This window comes from Felis catus, chromosome B3 (genome assembly GCF_018350175.1).
Source record: "Felis catus isolate Fca126 chromosome B3, F.catus_Fca126_mat1.0, whole genome shotgun sequence".
Taxonomy (NCBI): Eukaryota; Metazoa; Chordata; class Mammalia; order Carnivora; family Felidae; genus Felis; species Felis catus.
This window is the reverse complement of record NC_058373.1, coordinates 30,812,864-30,833,140: the sequence shown is the minus strand read 5'-3', so window position 1 is coordinate 30,833,140 and position 20,277 is coordinate 30,812,864. Positions and strand designations below refer to the sequence as shown.

Below are 20,277 nucleotides of genomic sequence, written 5' to 3'. Positions count from 1 at the left end.
GGGTCAACGGTTTGAATCTATCTAGGCTTATGAGTTAACCATAACTTGTTAATACCTGTCAGCTAAGTCACGGTCACAGTTCAAACAGCTTTGGTCTTCCTTTGGCAAAAAGGTCTGAACTGGTGTATAGAAAAATTAACATAACCACTTGCAACCCTCCTCAACCCACTTTTCAGGTACCAGTAAGATTTGTTACAGCATAGTCAAAAAGCTTACTATAATTACATACTTTTCCCACAATCACATTTAAGTAGATAACAAGTTTCTTGACTATGGCCATGAAGATAAAGATACTGGGGAGCCTGCTAGAATATGGCTGAGAAATCTGTCAAGTGGATTACACCCCAGATTCTACCCACTGGTGTTAAATATGTTATTGGAGAGAACAAAACCAACAGTCTTCGGGTTACATCAAACTCCCCAGGAGCAGCTACAATTTCGAGATCAGCTCTAGGCAAAAGGCTAGCCACCCAAAAGATCACGGAAAACATGCTGGCATACTCAGTTCCACAGTATCTTAAATCCTGTGTTCCAACACAATGTAGGAGAGAGTGAAAAAGAGCGAGACCTACAAGAAACCTGCTTTTGAAAGAAATAGAAAATTTCTGCCTCTTGGGGATGTCAACCACCTAACCATCAGAGAACAAGTCTAGTGGGTGTGTGAGTCAGTGTGAGCAGTCATCCTCTCACTCACTGCTATGTGATATTTGGGCGTCATTTAACCTCTCTGAGCCTCAGGTCCTCATCTGTATAGACAAGGCATGAATGAGACAACTGATAGAAAAGCACCAGAGCATCTGGCACGCAGTAGGTAGTCTTGGAATGTATGTCCATTCTTTTTCTTTACTCCAGTCATTCTACACTAAAACTTCTTTCAATTGAATTACAGTTTCTCAGAATCAAGTGACTGGTTTCTCTTCAACCTGTAGCAGTCCACTCTCTCTAATCCATTTTATCCAAAAGCATAAATTTAAATTAGAAACTTCCAGTATGTGTTCTACCGCATGACAAAAGTCTCTAAAAGAGCAACTCCTTCTGCACAATACAGAAGCTGGGTTGGGAAGTATTTACAACCCCGCTCCCATCTCTAAATCCTTTTGTCCCTACTTTCAGACTACACTGCCATCCCGAGCATTAAACTGAGTAAGGACTATTTCTCATTATAATAAAGGCACAAGTTTGTGCAGGACAAACACCACACAAAAAATGCAGTCACTCTGCACTGAGTATCTAAATAAGGAAAGTGATCAATGTAAGCCTCTGTGTCTGTTACCTCTGTAACAGGTTTTTGAGGTTACCTCTGTATTTCATCTAATATGCTATTTCCTCATCAGTGCATTAGTAAACTATCTTAGTAAACTTCTCTTACGCTTGTTTCCCTGTCTCTTCTTCCTTGTGAATTGTTTTGTTATGTCTACTAATCCCTTCAATTCATATCTGCTAGGAAACAGATTCTGAGCCAACACACTAGCTTGCTACAATGCAGCAAGGTGATATTTGTTCAATTTCTGAACTGAAAACTATAATCTTTCCATTAGCCCTTTGTTATTGTGCCAAATATGGAAATAAACCTAGTTCCTTTGAATTAACATTTACTTGTTTATCTCAAATATCTTCACTTTCTTAGGAAAATTTGCCTTTCCCTAAAATGTAATTTTAAAAGAGCTAATTTTGTTGTTGTTGTTGTTGTTTGTAATTTTAACTCCAGTATAGTTAACATACAGTGCTGTTAGTTTCAGGTATACAATTCTATATATTACTCAGTGCTCATCAAGATAAGTGTATTCTGAACAATGCTTTTTTTTTTTTTTTAACACTTTATTTTGAGAGAGAGAGAGAGAGAGAGAGCGCGAGCACGCGCATGAGCAGCAGGGAGAGGAGAGAGAATCCTAAGCAGACTCCACACTGCCAGCGCAGAGCCAGACATGGGGCTCAATCCCAGAAACTGTGAGATCATGACCTGAGCCAAAATCAAGAGTGGGACAGCCAACCAACTGAGCCACCCAGGCACTACATGGGCCAATGCTTTCCTAAATAGGACTTTACTGCATCTGGGAAGGAAAAAACCTTAAGAAAAATTTCTGATTTTACCATGTTTGGAAACAAAGGAAAATGCAGAAAAGAAAAGGTTACCCATGATCCCATCAACCTATATAATTGTTTTTATATTTTTAATAGTTAAAAAATTAAAGTCAACAGAAAAATACCAATAAATATACAATTTTCTAAATATATGTCCCACAACCCCTCCCCCACACACACAGAATTCTTAGGGTGAAGGAAGAAGAAAGAGGGAGTATTCAAGTGTATATTGTTCTAATCCTGGCCTCTCGGGCAACCTGCCATAACTAACAGCAGTAGTATTCCCTTCAAGGCAACCAAACAGTAGACCTCTTTCAGGCAGCCAGTCACGTAGTTAGGCAAACATTTACAAGTATTTGCTGACGGCCTACTCTGTGCTAAGCAGTATAGTAGCTGTTCAGTAGACACAATGTAGAGAGAGAAATACCCTACTCTGAGCAGTTCACAGTCATTTAAATATGGAGGCAGATGTATAAGTAAATAGTCATCGTCATATAATTTTATAAGTCTTAGGACATATTTATGAACAGAATGCTATGGAATTCACACTATCTCTAGGAGAATTTTTTAAAAAGTCTTTTTAGAGGAGTGCCTTGAAAGATGAGTAGAAATCTGCCAGGCAGACAGAAGGATTCTAGTTTGGAGAAAACAAAATGTGTAGAGGCAGAGTCAAGAAAGAATAGGAATTATTGGGGACACAGTGTAGCTGGTGTGTCCAGTTTGTATTGACAGAGAATGGTGTGAATGAGCTGACTTGGACGTAAAGCCACAATGGAAGGCCCTTTTATGCTGTGCTTCAGATTCTGGACAGAATCCTATAGACATGAAGGAGTCAATAGAGATCTTTAAGTAAAGGGATGAGATGTTAACTTTGGTCCTCCTGTGGCCCCAAAAATGATTGTTGGCAGTAGGGGAGCCAGACTGGAAAAGGAAAATTTAGCAGCAAGGAGGGAAGTTCTGTGAAGGCAGGGATGAGGTCTATTTTATTCACTAGTTCCTAGCACTACCCCTGGCACAAATATCTCTAATAACATCTCCTAATAAATACATATGAATGAGCAACAGAACTCGGAAGAACATTATTAACATTTAGGAAGTAGAAAGAGGAGGAAGAACCAAGGAAATTTTAAGGTTTATCTTTAAAAATACTAGTGACCACTGAGTATCAAAGAAATGTAAATTAAAAAACAAGAGTTGTCAAATATCCCCTATTAAAAAAAATACCAACAGACTCTGATAACTTTTACATAATGTTCTATTAAACCTTCATGGCACAAATGGCTCCCATGTTATATAAAGTGCAGTATAATAGTGGTGCCTGGGTGGCTCAGTGGGAAGCATCTGACTTCCATTCAAGCCATGATCTCTCGGTATGGGAGTTCAAGCCCTGTGTTGGGCTCTGTGCTGACAGCTCAGAGCCTGAAACCTGCTTCAGATTCTGTGTCTCCCTCTCTCTGCCCCTCCCCTGCTCACGCTCTGTCTCTCTCTCTCAAAAATAAACATTAAAAAAAAAAAAAGACTTTAAAATGCAATATAATAGAGGAAGTACACCTCATAACCAAAGAGGACTTATCCCAGGAATGTAAGGGCAGTTTAATATCAAGAGATCTATCAAAGTAATTTTTATATTAACACATACTAAGGGAAAAAAAGTATATAACCTTCTCAACAGATGTCGAAAATGCATGGGATAAAATTCAACACCCATTATGATTTTCTTTTTTAATTTTAGCAAACTAGAAATAGAGGGAAGTCTCTTAATTTGGTAAGGGTTATCTGACAGAAACTTCAGCAATCATAACATTAGATAATGAAACAATAGAATTATTTTTTTCTATTAAAGACTGAAAGGCCAGGAACCCTTTTATTACCACTACTATGCAATATTGTACTAAAGGTCATATAATGCAACCAAGACAAAAAGAAACATGGTGCATAAGAATAGGAATTTAAAAAAATTTTTTTTCAACGTTTTTTTTTTATTTATTTTTGGGACAGACAGAGACAGAGCATGAACGGGGGAGGGGCAGAGAGAGAGGGAGACACAGAATCGGAAACAGGCTCCAGGCTCCGAGCCATCAGCCCAGAGCCTGACGCGGGGCTCGAACTCACGGACCGTGAGATCGTGACCTGGCTGAAGTCGGACGCTTAACCGACTGCGCCACCCAGGCGCCCCTATACAGGACTTTTGTATCCACTCTGTTGTATATGTATGATAAAGAGATATGCCAATTAATAAAAAAAAATTATATGAATTTGTTCATATATATGCATAAAATACTTATAGAAGGATACACAAAACACTGATAATATTGATCACCTCTGGGGAGAGGAACTGAATTGGGGTTGGGAAACAGGCTAGGAAACTATAAACTTTCATGCCTTTAAAATTTTAGGGGCGCCTGGGTGGCACAGTCGGTTAAGCGTCCGACTTCAGCCAGGTCACGACTTCAGCCAGGTCACGATCTCACGTCCGTGAGTTCGAGCCCCGCGTCAGGCTCTGGGCTGATGGCTCGGAGACTGGAGCCTGTTTCCGATTCTGTGTCTCCCTCTCTCTCTGCCCCTCCCCTGTTCATGCTCTGTCTCTCTCTGTCCCAAAAATAAATAAAAAACATTGAAAACAAATTAAAAAAAAAAAAAACTTAACCAAAAATTAATAAGAAAATGAATAAATTATGAAATGTCAATATAATGGGCCACCATGTAACCAAAACCTGTCACATTTTTGTTAAAGACACTAAAACACCCCAAACATGGCATTAATCTGTAAAACGCTGAATCAAAACCATTTACCCGTTTTTCCATTTTTACTTCTTAAAAAAAATAAAATGAAAAAATTTACATGAATTTCAAATTAAATCCAAATTAGTTCTATTTGCTTACTTAAGTTACTATCAGTATACTTAAATTATACTATAACTACTGCTACCACTAAAAATTTTCTAAAAATGAAAAAAAATTCCAAAACTCCACTGGCAGCCCTCCAAATTTCTCACCAAAAAAAAAAAAAAAAAAGTTGGAAATTAAAACCAAATCTGTGTAGCGATTTCTAACTATAAATGGTTCTTGTTTTAAAGGCAATATTTCATTTATTTTTTCCTTTTTTAAAAATTTTAATTCCAGTGTAGTTAAATGTTATATTCGTTTCAGGTGTATGACAATAATGACTCAACGATTCCATATTACTCAGTGTTCATCAAATGTACCTTTTAAAAAAGTATTTATTTATTTTTGAGACAGAGCGAGCATGAGCAGAGGAGGGGCAGAGAGAGAGGGAGACAGCGAATCCCAAGCAGGCTCTGCGATAATCCCAACTTGTGAGATCATGACCTGAGCTGAAACCAAAAGTTGGACGCTTAACTGACTGAGCCACCCAGGTGCCCCATCATCAAGGCTGCTCTTAATCATCTTCACCTATTTCACTCATTCCCCCAGCTCCCCTCTGATAACCATCTGTTTGTTCTCTATAGTTGAGAATGTTTTTTGGTTTGTCTTTTTTCCCTCTTTGTTCCTTTGTTTTGTTCCTCAAATTCCAAATATGAATGAAATCATATGGTATTTGTCTTTCTCTGACTTACTTCACTTAGCATTATACTCTCTTGCAAATGCAAGATTTCATTTTTTTTTTATGACTGAATATTCCAGTGTGTGGGTATACATATATGTATATATTTGCACATATACATATATATATATATATACATACATACACATACATCCATGTATATATATACCCCCCCCCCCACACACACACACACATCTTCTTTATCCACTCATCAATCGATGGACACTTGGGTTGCTTCCATAATTTGCTACTGTCAATAATGCTGCAGTAAACATAGGGTTTCACGTATCCCTTTGAATTTGTGTTTTGGTATTCTCTGGGTAAATACCCAGTAGTGCGATTACTGGATCACAGGATATTTCTATTTTTAATATTTTGAGGACCATCCATGGTGTTTTCCACAGTGGTTGCACCGTCTGCATCCCCACCAACAGTGCACAAGGGTTGCTATTTCTCCACATCCTTGCCAAAACTTGTTTCTTGCGTGCGTGCGTGTGTGTGTGTTTGGCGGGGGGAGGGGAGTGGGAGGGATATACATAGAGATAGAGAGAGAGAGAGAGAGAGAGAGAGAGAGACAAAGAGAGAGAGACAGAGAGAGAGAGAGAGAGACAGAGAGAGAGAGAGAGAGAGACAGAGAGAGAGAGAGAGAGAGAGAGAGACAGAGAGAGAGAGAGAATGAATCTTAAGCAGGCTCCATGCCCAGTCCAGAACAAGAAGCAGAGCTCAATCCTACCACCCTGGGATCAGGACCTGAGCCAAAATCAAGAGTCGGACGCTTAACCAACTAAGCCACCCAGGTGCCCCGTCTTGTGTTTTTTATTTTAGTCATTCTGACAGGTGTGTTTTTATTTTTAAAAAAGAAAAAAACATTTTTTCATAAAAAATGAATATACATAGATTGATTAAACAAGTAAAAAACTTAACATTTCAGTGGTTTATCATGTGCATTTCTAGTCTACCTCCAGCTGGGTCAATTCCTGGGTTGTTCTTAGAGCTGCCGAAAAATACACAAAGGAAAGCAGTGGAGGTAGTGCTTGCAATCAGACCTACTTCGTGTTATTATTATTATTTTTTTTAAAGTATAGTGTGCTCAAGCCTAATTGTTTCTACTCATGTAGGGGGCTGGGCAGGGATGCAAGAGCACCTGGCTCTGGGGGTTCAAACAGACCAGGTTCGGCCACTGGCTGCTGACAAAATCCAGAGGCACAGAGACGAGCGGTGGTGGAACAAGAAAGGAGTTTATTTCAGTGAGGCCAACACCGGGAAGACGGCGGACTAGCGGCTCAGACTGTCTCCAAAGTGCCGAAAATACTTCCAGGCTTATATAAGGAAAATGTGGGACAGTGGTGGGTGGGTACATGCACGTGGGCAGTGAAGGTTCACTGGATCCTTGTCTTGGAGTCAATCACACGGGGTCTTGCAGGCTCAGGGCAGTTCTTGTTGCTTGAGGGGACAGTTTCGGTTCCGTCACAGGATGCTTTGCCCGCAGGGTCTCTTGCCTGAGTTAAGAGATAAGCTGGAAAGAACTTAATCAATTAGAAAGTTTGAGGTCATAATGGAGGTAGCTGAAGTTCTCTTTAACTCACTTTTTCTTCACTATCCCTATTTAACTGCTCTATTTCCATGGACCAAACTTCAAAAAAAAAATTATTTTCATTTTCATTTTCTTTTTAATGTTTTCTTTTAAAAAGTCAGAGAAACTATGGGGTATTTTAATGTCTCCAATTTTTTTTTCTGCTTTTTGTGCAGGCCCTGGCTATAAGAGATTCTGTTTCCTAACAAATAAAACATGACATGCAATTCCTAAGTACACATATTCAAATGGGTAAACATTTCTACCTTCCAGTGGTTCCCCAATTAAGTTTTCTCTACCAATATACTAAATATCAAGTCCCTTCAGAGGATACAGTAAATGTATTTACTTATGAAAGAAATCATTAATAGGACTACTCTCAGCAATCTGGACAACAGTAGTTTGGGAACTCACAAGCAGCTGCTTAAAACAACATCCAACACAGAACACTGCACAGTGGGTATTCAAAAACTGTCTTACTTTAAAAAATATCCCACATTATCAGGTCTTTTTATTCTGGGATTCATGTACTGCAAGACATAAAATCTCTTTCTTTTACACATTAAGAGACCAAGTGAACTTCAAACTTAAAGTCCTACAAATCCCAGAGACCCCTGGCTGGCTGGCTCAGTAGTTACAGCATGTGACTCTTGATCTTGGGTTGTGAGTTGGGAGCTCCACGTTGGGCGTAGAGATTACTTAAAAATAAACAAATAAAATATAATTATAGTTTACCTTTAAAAAATGCTAAGGCCAGATAACCATGAAGAAAGGCCTTATACAATCCTTCTGATGAAATAAAATGGGAATGGTACTAAAACTCCAGACTCTTCCATCTATTACATCAAGCACTGACTGTGTAAGAACCAAGAAGAAAAAAACCTAACTGCTATTAAAGCATTAACATCACACTACGAACTGAAGAGCAGGAAACTCAAAGTAGGGCTGACCAAGTTTAAGCTTCCCACAAGAGTCCAAAGCTTCAGGCAATACAGAAGGGTTAATTTAGCTATTTAATGTGAAAAGCTCTTCAGTGTTAAAAACTTCCTAACCAGCGGAAGTGAAGGGCTAGGGTTTATCAGCACACCATCAGCCAAGTGTGTGAAGGCCCCAGATCAGAAATAGTCAGGCTCTAACACCTGAGGAGCGAAAGATGTTCTCTTCCTTTCAAAAATGCTATTTCTGTCTCCCCTGGCTCAGATTCCCTTCTGAAAAAAATTTTTTAATGTTTATTTGTTCTTGAGAGAGAGAGAGAGAGAGAGACAGAGTGTGAGTGGGAGAAGGGGCAGAGAGAGAGAATCTGAAGCAGGTTCCAGACTCCAAGCCATCAGCACAGAGCCTGACGTGGGGCTTGAACCACAAACCATGATACCATGACTTGACCTAAAGTCAGCCGCTTAAGTGACTGAGTCACCCAGGTGCCCATCAGATTCCCTTCTATATGTAAGAGAGCATTTATCACATATTAAAGAAAGCAATTCAATCCATTCACTTCTTGCTCCTTCCAGTTCACACAGGCCAAAGAATATGGCCCAGCAAGAAATAACAAAGGTAGCAACCAGCTGTGAAGCATTAACATGCACCAAAGAAGGAACTGTACATATACTAAGTACTATTAACAACATAAAGAAATCAAAGCATCCAGAGCTTAAGCAAGCTGCCCAAGGTTACTAAATTAATAAGGACAGAGCTAAGGTGCTGAGGTTTGAATGTAAGTCTTCAAATCCTAGTCTTTCCACTTCACATGGCCTTGAGAAATACAAGACATGTTATCATTCATCTTGTCAGATAATATATATGTCACGTGTTTGCCCAGGCACAAAATTATTCTGAAAGAATATATAAGAAACCAGTAACATTGGTTGTCTCTGTCAGGGAGTTGGGGGAGACTTTCCTCACCCCTTCACGGTCCTTCTAGTTGGACTTCGAATCAAATTGACACGAGACAGATTAACAGGAGAAAATAAAATTTAATGGTGTATATATGGGGAATCCACACAGACAAGAAATCCAAAGACAATGAGGCAACAAGAAGTTTATGTGAGCTAAAGAGAGGGGTAGGTTGGAGGATACAAAGGGGAGGAAAGCAATTACAGGAAGGTGAAAAGCGGTATTTTGAAAAACAAAGGTTGCCTTATTATGCAGGTAAGTTTCTTAGGTAAAGGGGAGCCAGTTTTAATAGCTTTCTTCCAGGTATAGGCTCTCCTTTCCAATGTAAATTTAGGCAGCTGAAGACCTGAAAGGGAGCTTTTCCTGTATCTCCTCCGTTTTGATTATTTTTAACCCAAAATAATGTTCATGCCAAAGTGGCCCACCTTAGGGCAGCCTGCCAGAGGCCCCTAGGTCTCAGAGGACAACTTAGGTAGCTGAGAGACATGGCAAGAGAAGGAAATATTTACCATGTTCTCTTTCATGTGACTATATTATCTACTAAAAAAATAAAATGTGTTAATTTTATATAGCTTTCAACTAAAATATATAACAGGAATATCTGAACACACTGCTTTAAGAAGTATTTTAAACTATCCCACCAAATGATAAGTTTGTTAATAGTCTTCATATCACGGCAAAAAGGAATGAGTTTAGGGAGCTCTACAAAGAGGGGATTTATAGCTGCTTTTGGAACTCCTAGCTCCTAGCCCTAAACAGGGGGATGTTCCAAGCTCCTGCAGGGATTGTGCCACACTCACTTTCTTCCTGGTGGCATCTGTCAATAGCATGTTTAGTAAACACAAGCTGGCATCTCTCCTCCAGGCTTAAAAACCTACCTCTCCAGATTAAAGTTATCAGAGGATAAAGAGCTCCCAGAGACAATGGAGGAAATGATTCAACAAGAAAACAAGGAAGTAAACATTTCTAAGTTGTCAGAAGAGAAAATACATGTCAAGAGGTTGAGGAACAGAAGATGGTAAGACAGAAGAGAAAAAAAGAAGAAAACAGAAATCTGGAGAATAAACAGAAGGCTCCTCACCACCAGCAAGAGCAAAATCATTCAGGTTCCCACATGGAGTCCCGGGGCAAGGGTGGGGAATAGTTGGTCACTATGAGAAAAAAACCTGAGGCAGCTTGCCAACTGCTACCCCTTCCAGTTGGTTAATGAAGTGGCAAACCAAACAACCAGAAGAAACCTGAAAAGTCTTTCTAGGGAAAAAATAAGAATCTAAAGGACTTGGAGGACCCAGGGGGTGAGAGAGGTCTTAGCCAACAATGTTTATCTTTTTCCAATTGAAAGCTGAGACTTTAGGGAAAAAAAGGAGGAATGTGAATGTCTGTCAATAAACTGGAGTTGACTTTCCAGATCATACTGGAACATTCTTCCCCTACACCCCAACTTGGTCTACTACTTACCACTCTTTAGGTGTCCATTCTAAATCCTAGTTCAAATCATGAGCAACTCTTAAATACAGAGAACTGAGGGTTGCTGGAGGGGTATGGGTGGGGGGATGGGCTAAATGGGCAATGGGTATTGAGAAGGATACTTATTGGGATGAGCACTGGGGTGTTATATGTAAGTGATGAATCACTAAATTCTATTCGTGAAATCGTTATTACACTATATGTCAACTAACTAGGATTTAAATTGAAATAAAAAATAAATTAAAAAAAGAAACAATATCCATTAAATTACATAAATAAATAAGCACACAGTATTATAAAAGCTTATGTTATTATCTGTCTGCTCCCATTAGACTATAAGCTTGGGGAGATGCACAACTGTATACTACCCACCAAGCACAGTGCTTGGCACCATTTTAATGAATAAATGTATAAAAAAGATTATGAGCTCTCAGTCTGCTAAATGAATGCTGTTCACGGGGAGTAGGAGGAACACGTTTGTCTGAACACTTACTTGCCAATCTGACTATGAGAACTCAAAACTGAAAATAGAGGAAAAGAGAAAAATTCCAGGATAAAACCGGACAAAAAACCAGGAATGCTATGAGAAGAAAAGCAATGGAACAAAAGAAAATACCTGCAAATTAAGTTGCCAATATCTTAAGACATCTACAATAGAGATATCCAAAATAAATTAAAGTTTATGAATTTTATAAAATGAATAAGACATGGTCACTACCAGGGAAAATTGGAGTTAATGGATTTGTGAATGCAGTACGCCAATGAATGGGCAAATCTCATTCAAATCTTAAAAAGGGAAGACCGATGGCAGTATGTCTCAAAATGACAGTCTCCAGTAGAAATCCACAAACCACACTGGAGAATTTCTGAATGAGGATACAAGAGTCAGGGACATGATACAGCTGTCGGAGTACCCTTCAGTCTGCTCAATGATGAAGAATATGGATTGTTTTCTTGACTCAGATTCCAAAACCGGTGTGGTAATAAGAATGTTAGAGATAGGGAACTTCAAGCACCTTGTCATTTGCCGAATAGGTATTTATTTTAAAGGGGGAGAAGGGGTAGAAAATTCTTGCTGACAGTTTCATCCTAAAAGGATGAGGAACTACTATACTGGACTGCATCCAAACCAAGCAGACAGACTAGTTGAAAAAGAGAAAGTAACCATGTAATCTTTGAAAGTGTGACAGCCAACAACTAAAGTGCTGTAGAAGAAGGCAGTTAAGAGAGCAAGCCCTAGATGTGGCACCAGTAATCCTGGAGTAAAGACCCAGTTCTGCCACAGTATGTGTACCTGAGCGCGGTCAACACTCTTCAGGCCATAGTTTCCTCATCCAAAAAGGGATAATACCTGTCCATCTCATATAATCAAAAAATTGGCTGTGAAGGTATTATGTAAACCTTGTCACAGTGATTTAAATAACATTAGACCTTTAATAAAATTAGCTGTTAACAACAACTAATATTTATTCATACTGAATTCTAACTACCAGATAGTTTTACAAGGACTGTCAAGTCCTCTCGATGGCCCTAAGGAGGTTGATACTCTTATCCACGTAGCAAGATTAGAAAACTCAGATTTCCAACTGTTAACTTGCCCAAGGTCCCCAAATGAGAAAAGTGGTGAAGGCTGTGTCAGAACACAGGTTTTCTGACTCTGGAGAGCCTACATTTTTTCCCTAAAACTTTAAAGGTTTATTTTTTAGTATTTATTTCGAGAGAGAGGGAGGCAGGGAGGGGGAGAGAGAAAATCCCAAACAGGCTCCATGCTGTCAGTGCAGATGGAGAGCCCACATTTTTATCCATTTGTTATACGCCTCTAAAAATGTAGGTTTCACAAAATTAAAATCTCAAAAACCTAAAATTCTAAAGAGAATACAGATGCTAGTATTTTTTACAGAAACCCTCAAAAGTGACATTCTGGGGGCGCCTGGGTGGCTCCGTTGGTTGAGCGTCTGACTTTGGCTCAGGTCATGATCTTGTGGTCTGAGAGTTTAAGCCTCTCATCGGGCTCTGTGCTGACAGCTCAGAGCCTGGAGTTTGCTTTGGATTCGGTGTCTCCCTGTCTCTCTGCCCCTCCCTCGCTCACACTTTGTCTCTGTCTCTCTGTCTCTCTCTCTCTCTCTCTCTCAAAAATAAACATAAAAAAATTTTTTTAAGTATTAACTAGTATGGTTGCACAGCATTCTCCATTGAGTATAGATGTTCAAATCACATACACATGTATAAAGAAAGTGGAAGAGGGCACAGTCAAAAAGATAATAGAATGGTGGTTCTGACCTAAAGGAAAAGTGCCAGGAAAGTCACTGCCCAAAAGGCCTGTTAATAAAGCTAAGGCTAACAAAAAGGGCTCTGTGAGAACCGTCTAGATCAACTCCTCTTCTTCCATTTCTCTCTTTTTTTTTTCAGTGAGGCATTTTCTTTGCACGTACGTATTACATCCCTAAAAAAAGAATCCCAGGATTTTCCCTCCTGTGTGTTTTTGTCTTGCTTCTTCATGGTCCATGATGCCAGCTGAGGCTGTCAGTACAATGAAACCAAACTGGCAAGACGGGAGCAGATTATTCTGCCATTTTTCTAGATCTTTGACTTGTACAACAAACCTGGAGCTTGTTTAACTCCACACTTGTTTAACCTGCCTGTGAGGTTCACAACAATTTTCCCAGCTCTGTGATCATTGATGATTTCATATTCGCCAATGTAACCATGCTTCATCATCACAGTCAGAAATCGGATGATGACTTTGGAGTAGGGCCTAATAAGAACCTGGCGTTTGGTTTGCCTCTCTTTTCAGCATTGTTAATGTTCTTGAGAGCATCTGCCAGGACATTCATGCACACCATTATGGCAACACGGAAAGATGGCAGAAAGAGAGATCTTCCATCTCTCTATCAACAAGTATCATCTTCAACTTGAAGAGGGGAAGAACAAGCCTTGTGGAAAGCAAGAACTGAAGCTCAGAATAGTAGAACCCCTGATTATTCCAAATCAGTTCAAGTCTCCAGACCTGCAAAACCTAACAATCCTGAGAATCCCAGGGGAGCCTGATGAACATCTGCTGCAGAACCTTAAGGATGAGCAAGGTTATCAAAACCTGAGAATGAGCAAACATGGTCCTAATTCCAAAGAGGGGATGTCTACTGAGGGTTACAAAAGTTCCTAGTCTCTGACATCAATCCCCAGCAGACCGTACAATTTATCTTTCTTTTACATGCATACACACCTAGCTTAGCCAATGGGTTTTTTTGTTTGTTTGTTTTTTAAAGTGCGCTTTGACCTTTTAGAAAGGGGAGTAGTGATTATCAGAAATGATTTACTAAAAACAAGTCTTTCAAGAAAGAATACAACTAGACTGAAAAAGAAAGGAACGGAATATTACAGTGCTACTCAAAATGAAGTCCGCAGCACTGGCCTCACCTAGGAGCTTGTTCAGAAATGCACTCTCAGGCCCCACCACAAACCTGCTGAATCATAATCTGTTTTAACAAGATCCCCAGGTGATTCTTTTTTTTTTTTTTTAGTGTCTATTTATTTATTGATTGATTGATTGATTGATTGATTGAGAGGGGCAGGGGGAGCCATGCGAGCAGGGTAGTTGCAGAGAGAAAGGGAGACCAAGGATCTGAAGCGGGCTCTGCGCTGACAGCGAACTCACAAACCATGACATCATGACATCATGACCTCAGCTGAAGTCAGACACTTAACTGACTGAGCCACCAGGTGCCCGCCCCCCTCCGCCAGGTGATTCTTATATATGGTTAAGTTTGAAAATCACCAATACATGGAAGAGATTTACATTTCAGTAAGGCATTTGACAAGTGTTTCATGATATCTTTGTTCACAGTGAGATTTCCTTCTATTAATTTGTTATATTTATTTGCTTGGCAAAATATTAAGCAGTTGACACACTTATTTTTTTTTAATGTTTATTTATTTTTGAGACAGGGAGAGAGAGGGTACAAGCAGGGGAGGGGAAGAGAGAGAAGGAGACAGAAGACCCGAAGCAGGCTCTGTGCTGAGCCCAACACGGGGCCCAAACCCATGAACCATGAGATCATGACTGAGCCAAAGTTGGACGCTCAACTGACTGAGCCACCCAGGCGCCTGACACACTTACTTCTCATAATAACCATACAAGGTAGGTATTATTATCTGTAACTTACAGATATTAATACTAGCAAAGATTAAACAGCACTATCTGCCAAGCACTGTTCCAAGGACTTCCTATATATTAACTTATTTAATCCTTATAACAACTCTTCATGGTAGGTACTATTTTTACCCACGTTTTACACGTGATGAAACTGAGGCAGAGTGAGTTTTAAGCACCTTGCTCACACTCCAGCAGAAATTTGTGGTATAGCTCTTAACCACTACTTTCTATAGCCAAGTATGCTGCCACAGTGGGGCATATGATAGCCCTGTGGGAAACTAAACAACTATACCCAAAGACAGTCCATTAAATTAAAAAAAAAAAAAAAATCAATAGGACTGGGGGGATGAATTTTAAAGGACACAAAAAAATAAAAAGACATTAAAGAATTCCCTGAAATGAGAGAGACAAGTAGACTAATGTTTATTGAGAGCATACGGTATGCTGGGATGAGCCATAATCTAAAGCACTTTGCATTCATTTTTTATTCAACCATTCCAACAGGCCCATTTGTAGGTATTAAGGCATTTTATATATAAGGAAATAGAGGCCCAGACAAGTTAAGGACCTTGCCATGTCACACCACTTGTGATGATACGACCAAGATTCCAAAACCAAATCTGATTCTAAAGGCCATGCTCTTTCCCTTGATTTGCTCTGCATCCATACCTGGCCCGGTCCCACTGTTATAAATGACTTAGATAAGATCACTGGGTCATGCTGACAATGTAAGAGGGCCTTTAGCTAAGAGAATAAATATATTTAAAAAATTTTTTTTAACGTTTATTCATTTTTGAGAGACAGAGACAGAGCGAGAGGGGGGCGGGGCAGAGAGAGAGGGAGACACAGAACCCAAAGCAGGCTCCAGGCTCCGGGCTATCGGCACAAACCCGATGCGGGGCTCAAACTCACGAACTGTGAGATCATGACCTGAGCTGAAGTCGGACACTCAACTGACTGAGCCACCCAGGTGCCCCAGAGAACAAATATATTTAAAACAGAACACAGATCTAAAAGATCAAAACGGGATGGAACAATGGGCAAGAATGGTATTCAAAAGCAAGAGACTTTGGAGTCAGACCGGTTTGAATGTCTGATTCTACTTCACTGTTTAGAATGCAAGCAAATTACTTAATTTGTTTGAGCCTTAATTTCTATTCTACAAAAGAGAAATTACACTTCACAGAATTGTTACAAGAGGAAAGAAAAGGTAATATTGTAAAGTTCTTGGCACATAAGGCTTAACAAAAATGTTCACAAAATGCTCAGTGAACATTAAATCTAACAGAATAAAATTTATACAGGAAAAGTGCAAGAAAATCAATTTTAGAAACACCAGAAGAAATTTAACAGGAACACATAAGAAAAGACTTAGGGATCTTAGTTAACTTGAACCTATGAGTCAATAGTTTGCCAACACTGCCAAAAATTATTGTGATTTTGGAACACATTACAGAAGCACAGTGTCCAAAACAAGTAAGCCCCAAACAAGGAGGCCATCAGACTTTATTTGTAAGACTGTCTTCAGTCCTGAGTGCTGAATTTTAAGGTTACCGGCAAATGAGAATCAATTCAGGAAAAGATCAGAAGAGTGAGAAGCTTTGAAACCACAGTAACTAGTCCCTTCCTGGTTCTATATTTCTTCCTCTTCACACAATAGCAGTTACCTGTCAACTACTTCTGTTCCTCAATAACTAACACATTCCTCCCTTCATCTTTATCTCCCTCTCCCTCTCCCTCTCCACACACACACCTCAAATTCAATTTTGCCCATGTCACAGGGATCTGAGAGGAGTGACTTGATGACTGCTAGCTCACAACTCTAGGACCTGGCATGTCAGACCTGTTGTTAACCTGGCCTTTGCCTGTAGATTAGACCTGCTGCTGCTAGTCTACACCAAATGTAACTAGCCTCTTGCTTTTTTCCTAAGATAAGCCCCACAACTTGTACTCTAGGTAACACAGTCCTGTGTCTTTATCACATACTCAAGACACTGGAACTCTTCCTAAATGTCCATTACTCCCTGAAAGGGATACAGGTGGCCAGAGCACTTCATTAGGCAATGTCACACCTCACACCTCAGCCATTTCAAACTCATTGAATCAATACTTCCCAGCCTAAGGAGGCTCTCAGATAAACAAACTCAAGGGCAAACCTATTCATGCTCCTAAAATAGTACAAGTAGTACAGTTTACTGTACCTAAGAGGCCATTTGCAAACCTACAAAGAATGAAGCCTGCAAAAGCTGCCTGTAATCTGGCTGTCCTCACTGCAGCGCCCCATTTTCAGTTCCAATTAGAACTGGGCTCAGCTCCCTGGCAGGATTCAGACAGTAAAATCTGGTAACTCCTAGGTCCAGATTATCAGGGCAACTGACACTGCAGTAACACGAGCTTCCCTATGGAATAGCCCTGTCAAAGTTGGCAGGTTTTCCTGGCCGAATCAGAACAGTCTGTGTCTCCTTTCATTCAGTACTCCCTTGGAAGCCAAGCATGTCTCTAGGGAATGCCATCTGCAGGGGACATCAGGTGTCTCAATGCCCTGTTGTTTTCAACCATGTAGACATTGTGGTTCAATTTCTATTTCTAAAGTAGGTACAGGCTCTGCTCTTTCTTTGGATGAGAGAAACCATGGTAAATGCTAGCGTTTTGAGAACTTTGCCTTACTGTTCCTTTACCAGGGAACAGTAGAGTTCTAGTCTAGAATCAGACAATACCTGGAGCTTTCATCCAGTTCAAACTAGTTCTATACTTACAGTTCTAGAGTCAATTTGTAAATCTAGGCCTTCTCTTCCTGAAGTGAGCCTGAGTATTTAAACCCACTTTTAGATGGTTCCCCTACCAACGCAACACCCTATTCTCTAGATCACCAGTTCTCAAATTTGAGTGTGCGTTTGGAGGCTTGTTAAATATAGATTGTTGAACCTTAAGCCTAGAGTTTCTGATTCAGTAGGTCTGGGGTGGGAGTTGAATATGTGCATTTTTAAAAAGCTCTGAGGGCATGCTCACATAGCTGGTCTGGAGACCACTCTCTGAGAACCACTGCTCCGGATCAATATTTCAAGTCACTCCCAGAACTATATTGGGAGTGGGGGTGGGGGAAGAGGAAGATGCTGTACAAATTGGGTCCATTTGCATCATAACATTCAGTGCTTTGTCCCACACAGAAAATTCCTTATTCTCCTACAGAGTAGAGTAGACCTTAACTGGATCTCACATGTGAAACATTCAAGAGCTTAAAAACAGACGACAATTTACATCCTAACAAATTATTAACATAGCTACATTCTGTAACTGAGAAATGGCACTTACATAAGTGATTCTAGGCTCAAGATCAGCAGCCAAACCAGAAGTGGAATTAACACCTATTCTCTTTCCTATGCCTCACCAGCTGCATTATTCACTAACCAAAACATTAAAACCTGTAAAGCAATTAGAATAGTGCTTAACCATTATTTTATGGTGGTAAAATATACACATAATATTTATCTTTTTTCCTTTTTTTAATGTGTTTTATTTTTAAGAGAGAGAGAAAGAGGGAGAGAGAGGGTGCACACACCAGCGGGGGAGGGCAGAGAGACAGACAGAGACCAAGAATCCTTGACTCAGGCAGGGCTCCATCCTGAAAGCACAAGTCGGGACACTTAGCCAGCTGAGCCACCCAGATGCCCCTACATATAATATTCATTATTTTTACCATTCATAAGTATACAAATCAGTGGCATTAAATACATTCACAATGGTGGGTAACCATCACCACTATCTATACCCAAACTTTTTCATCACCCCCAACAAAACTCAGTACCCATTAAACAATAATCCTCTTTCCCATCTTCCCCCAACCCTACTGCTCTACTTTCTCTCTATAAATTTGTCTATTCTAGTTACTTCATGTAAATGGAATCATATATTTGTCTTTCTGTGTCTGACCTATTTCTTTTTTTTTTTTTTAATTTTTTTTTAACGTTTATTTATTTTTGAGACAGAGAGAGACAGAGCATGAACAGGGGAGGGGCAGAGAGAGAGGGAGACACAGAATCTGAAACAGGCTCCAGGCTCTGAGCTGTCAGCACAGAGCCCGACGCGGGGCTCAAACTCACGGACTGTGAGATCATGACCTGAGCCGAAGTCGGACGCTTAACCGACCAAGCCACCCAGGCGCCCCATGTCTGACCTATTTCAATAAACATAGTGGGTTGTTGGTTTTTTTTTTTTTTTTTTTTTTAAGATTTCATTCTTAAGTAATTTCTACACCCAACATGGGGCTTGAACTCACAACCCTGAGATCAAGAGTCACCCGCTCCACTAAGCCAGCCAGGTGCCCCAATAAGCAGTGTTTTTGAGGTTCATCCACATGGCAACATATATCAAAATTTCATGTCTTTTTAAGGCTGAGTAATATTCCATTGTATGTATATAACACATTTTGTTTAACTATCCATCTGTCGACGGACACTCAAGTTGCTTCTACCTTTGGGTTACTGTGACTGATGTTATGACACGGACATACACCTAGAAGTAAAATTGCAGGGTTACATGGTAGTTCTACCTTTAATCTTTTAAGAAACTGTCAAACTGTTTTCCACAGTGGCTTCACCATTTTACACTCCCACCAACAATACCAATACTTGGTATTTTCTGTCTTATTTATTTATTTACTTACTTATTTGATGTTTATTCATTTTTTGAAAGAGAGAGAAAGACAGATAAGTCAGGGGAGGGGCAGAGAGAGAGGGAGACACAGAATCCGAAGCGGGCTCTGTGCTGACAACAGCGAATTCAGGAACTCAGGAACTGCTGGGCTGTCAGCACAGAGCCCGATGCGGGGCTCCAACTCAAGAACCTCAAGACCATGATCTGACCCAAAGATGGACACCTAACTGACTGAGCCACCCAGGCGCCCCTATTTTCTTTCTTTTTAAAAAAAAAATTATAGCCAGAGGCACTGGATGGCTCAGCTGAGTAAGCGTCCAACTTGGGCTCAGGTCATGATCTCACAGTTCCTGAGTTCGCTGCTGTCAGCCAGTCAGCACAGAACCCGCTTAGGATTCTCTGTCCCCCTCTCTCTGCCCCTCCCCCATTTGCACTCTCCCCCAAATAAATAAATAAATATTTTAAAAAATTACAGTCATCCTGGGGTGCCTGGGTGGCTCAGTCGGTTCAGTAACTGACCAGCTCAGGTCATGATCTCACAGTTTGTGAGTTCGCGCCCCACGTCGGGCTCTGTGCTGACAGCTCAGAGCCTAGAGCCTGCTTCTGATTCTGTGTCTCCCTCTCTCTCTGCCCCTCCTCTGCTCATGCTCTGTCTCTGTCTCTCAAAAATAAATAAATGTCAAAAAAAAATTAAAAAAAAATTACAGTCATCCTAATAGGTAATGTTTAGTCACTATTGTTATCACAAGTTTTGACATGGGCTTTTACCAATATTTGTAGCACTATAAGGGCAGCATGACAACAATTAGAGGTCCTGACTAGAGTTTCCAAGCATTATCATTCAAAACACAAATTTCCAGTTGCTTCTAATTTTCTCACAAAATCACCTCCAAA

The 20,277-nt window shown here is 40.1% G+C and overlaps 1 protein-coding gene and 1 pseudogene across 3 annotated transcripts in view; both read right to left on the bottom strand.

Annotated features, from left to right (window-relative positions):
* PTPN9 (protein tyrosine phosphatase non-receptor type 9) overlaps positions 1-20,277 on the bottom strand; it is an 82,808-nt gene that overhangs the window by 49,495 nt on the left and 13,036 nt on the right. The window contains exon 2 of one of the 3 annotated variants that reach the window (XM_045059008.1): positions 6,792-7,163. The exons of 1 other annotated variant lie outside the window; for it this stretch is intronic. In XM_045059008.1, coding sequence (XP_044914943.1) covers positions 6,792-7,007 — 216 coding nt within the window. In that variant the 5' untranslated portion in view covers positions 7,008-7,163. The remainder of the gene's footprint in view (positions 1-6,791; positions 7,164-20,277) is intronic. One more of the 3 variants, XM_045059009.1, reaches the window with a different exon arrangement.
* LOC123385851 lies at positions 13,008-14,100 on the bottom strand (annotated as a pseudogene).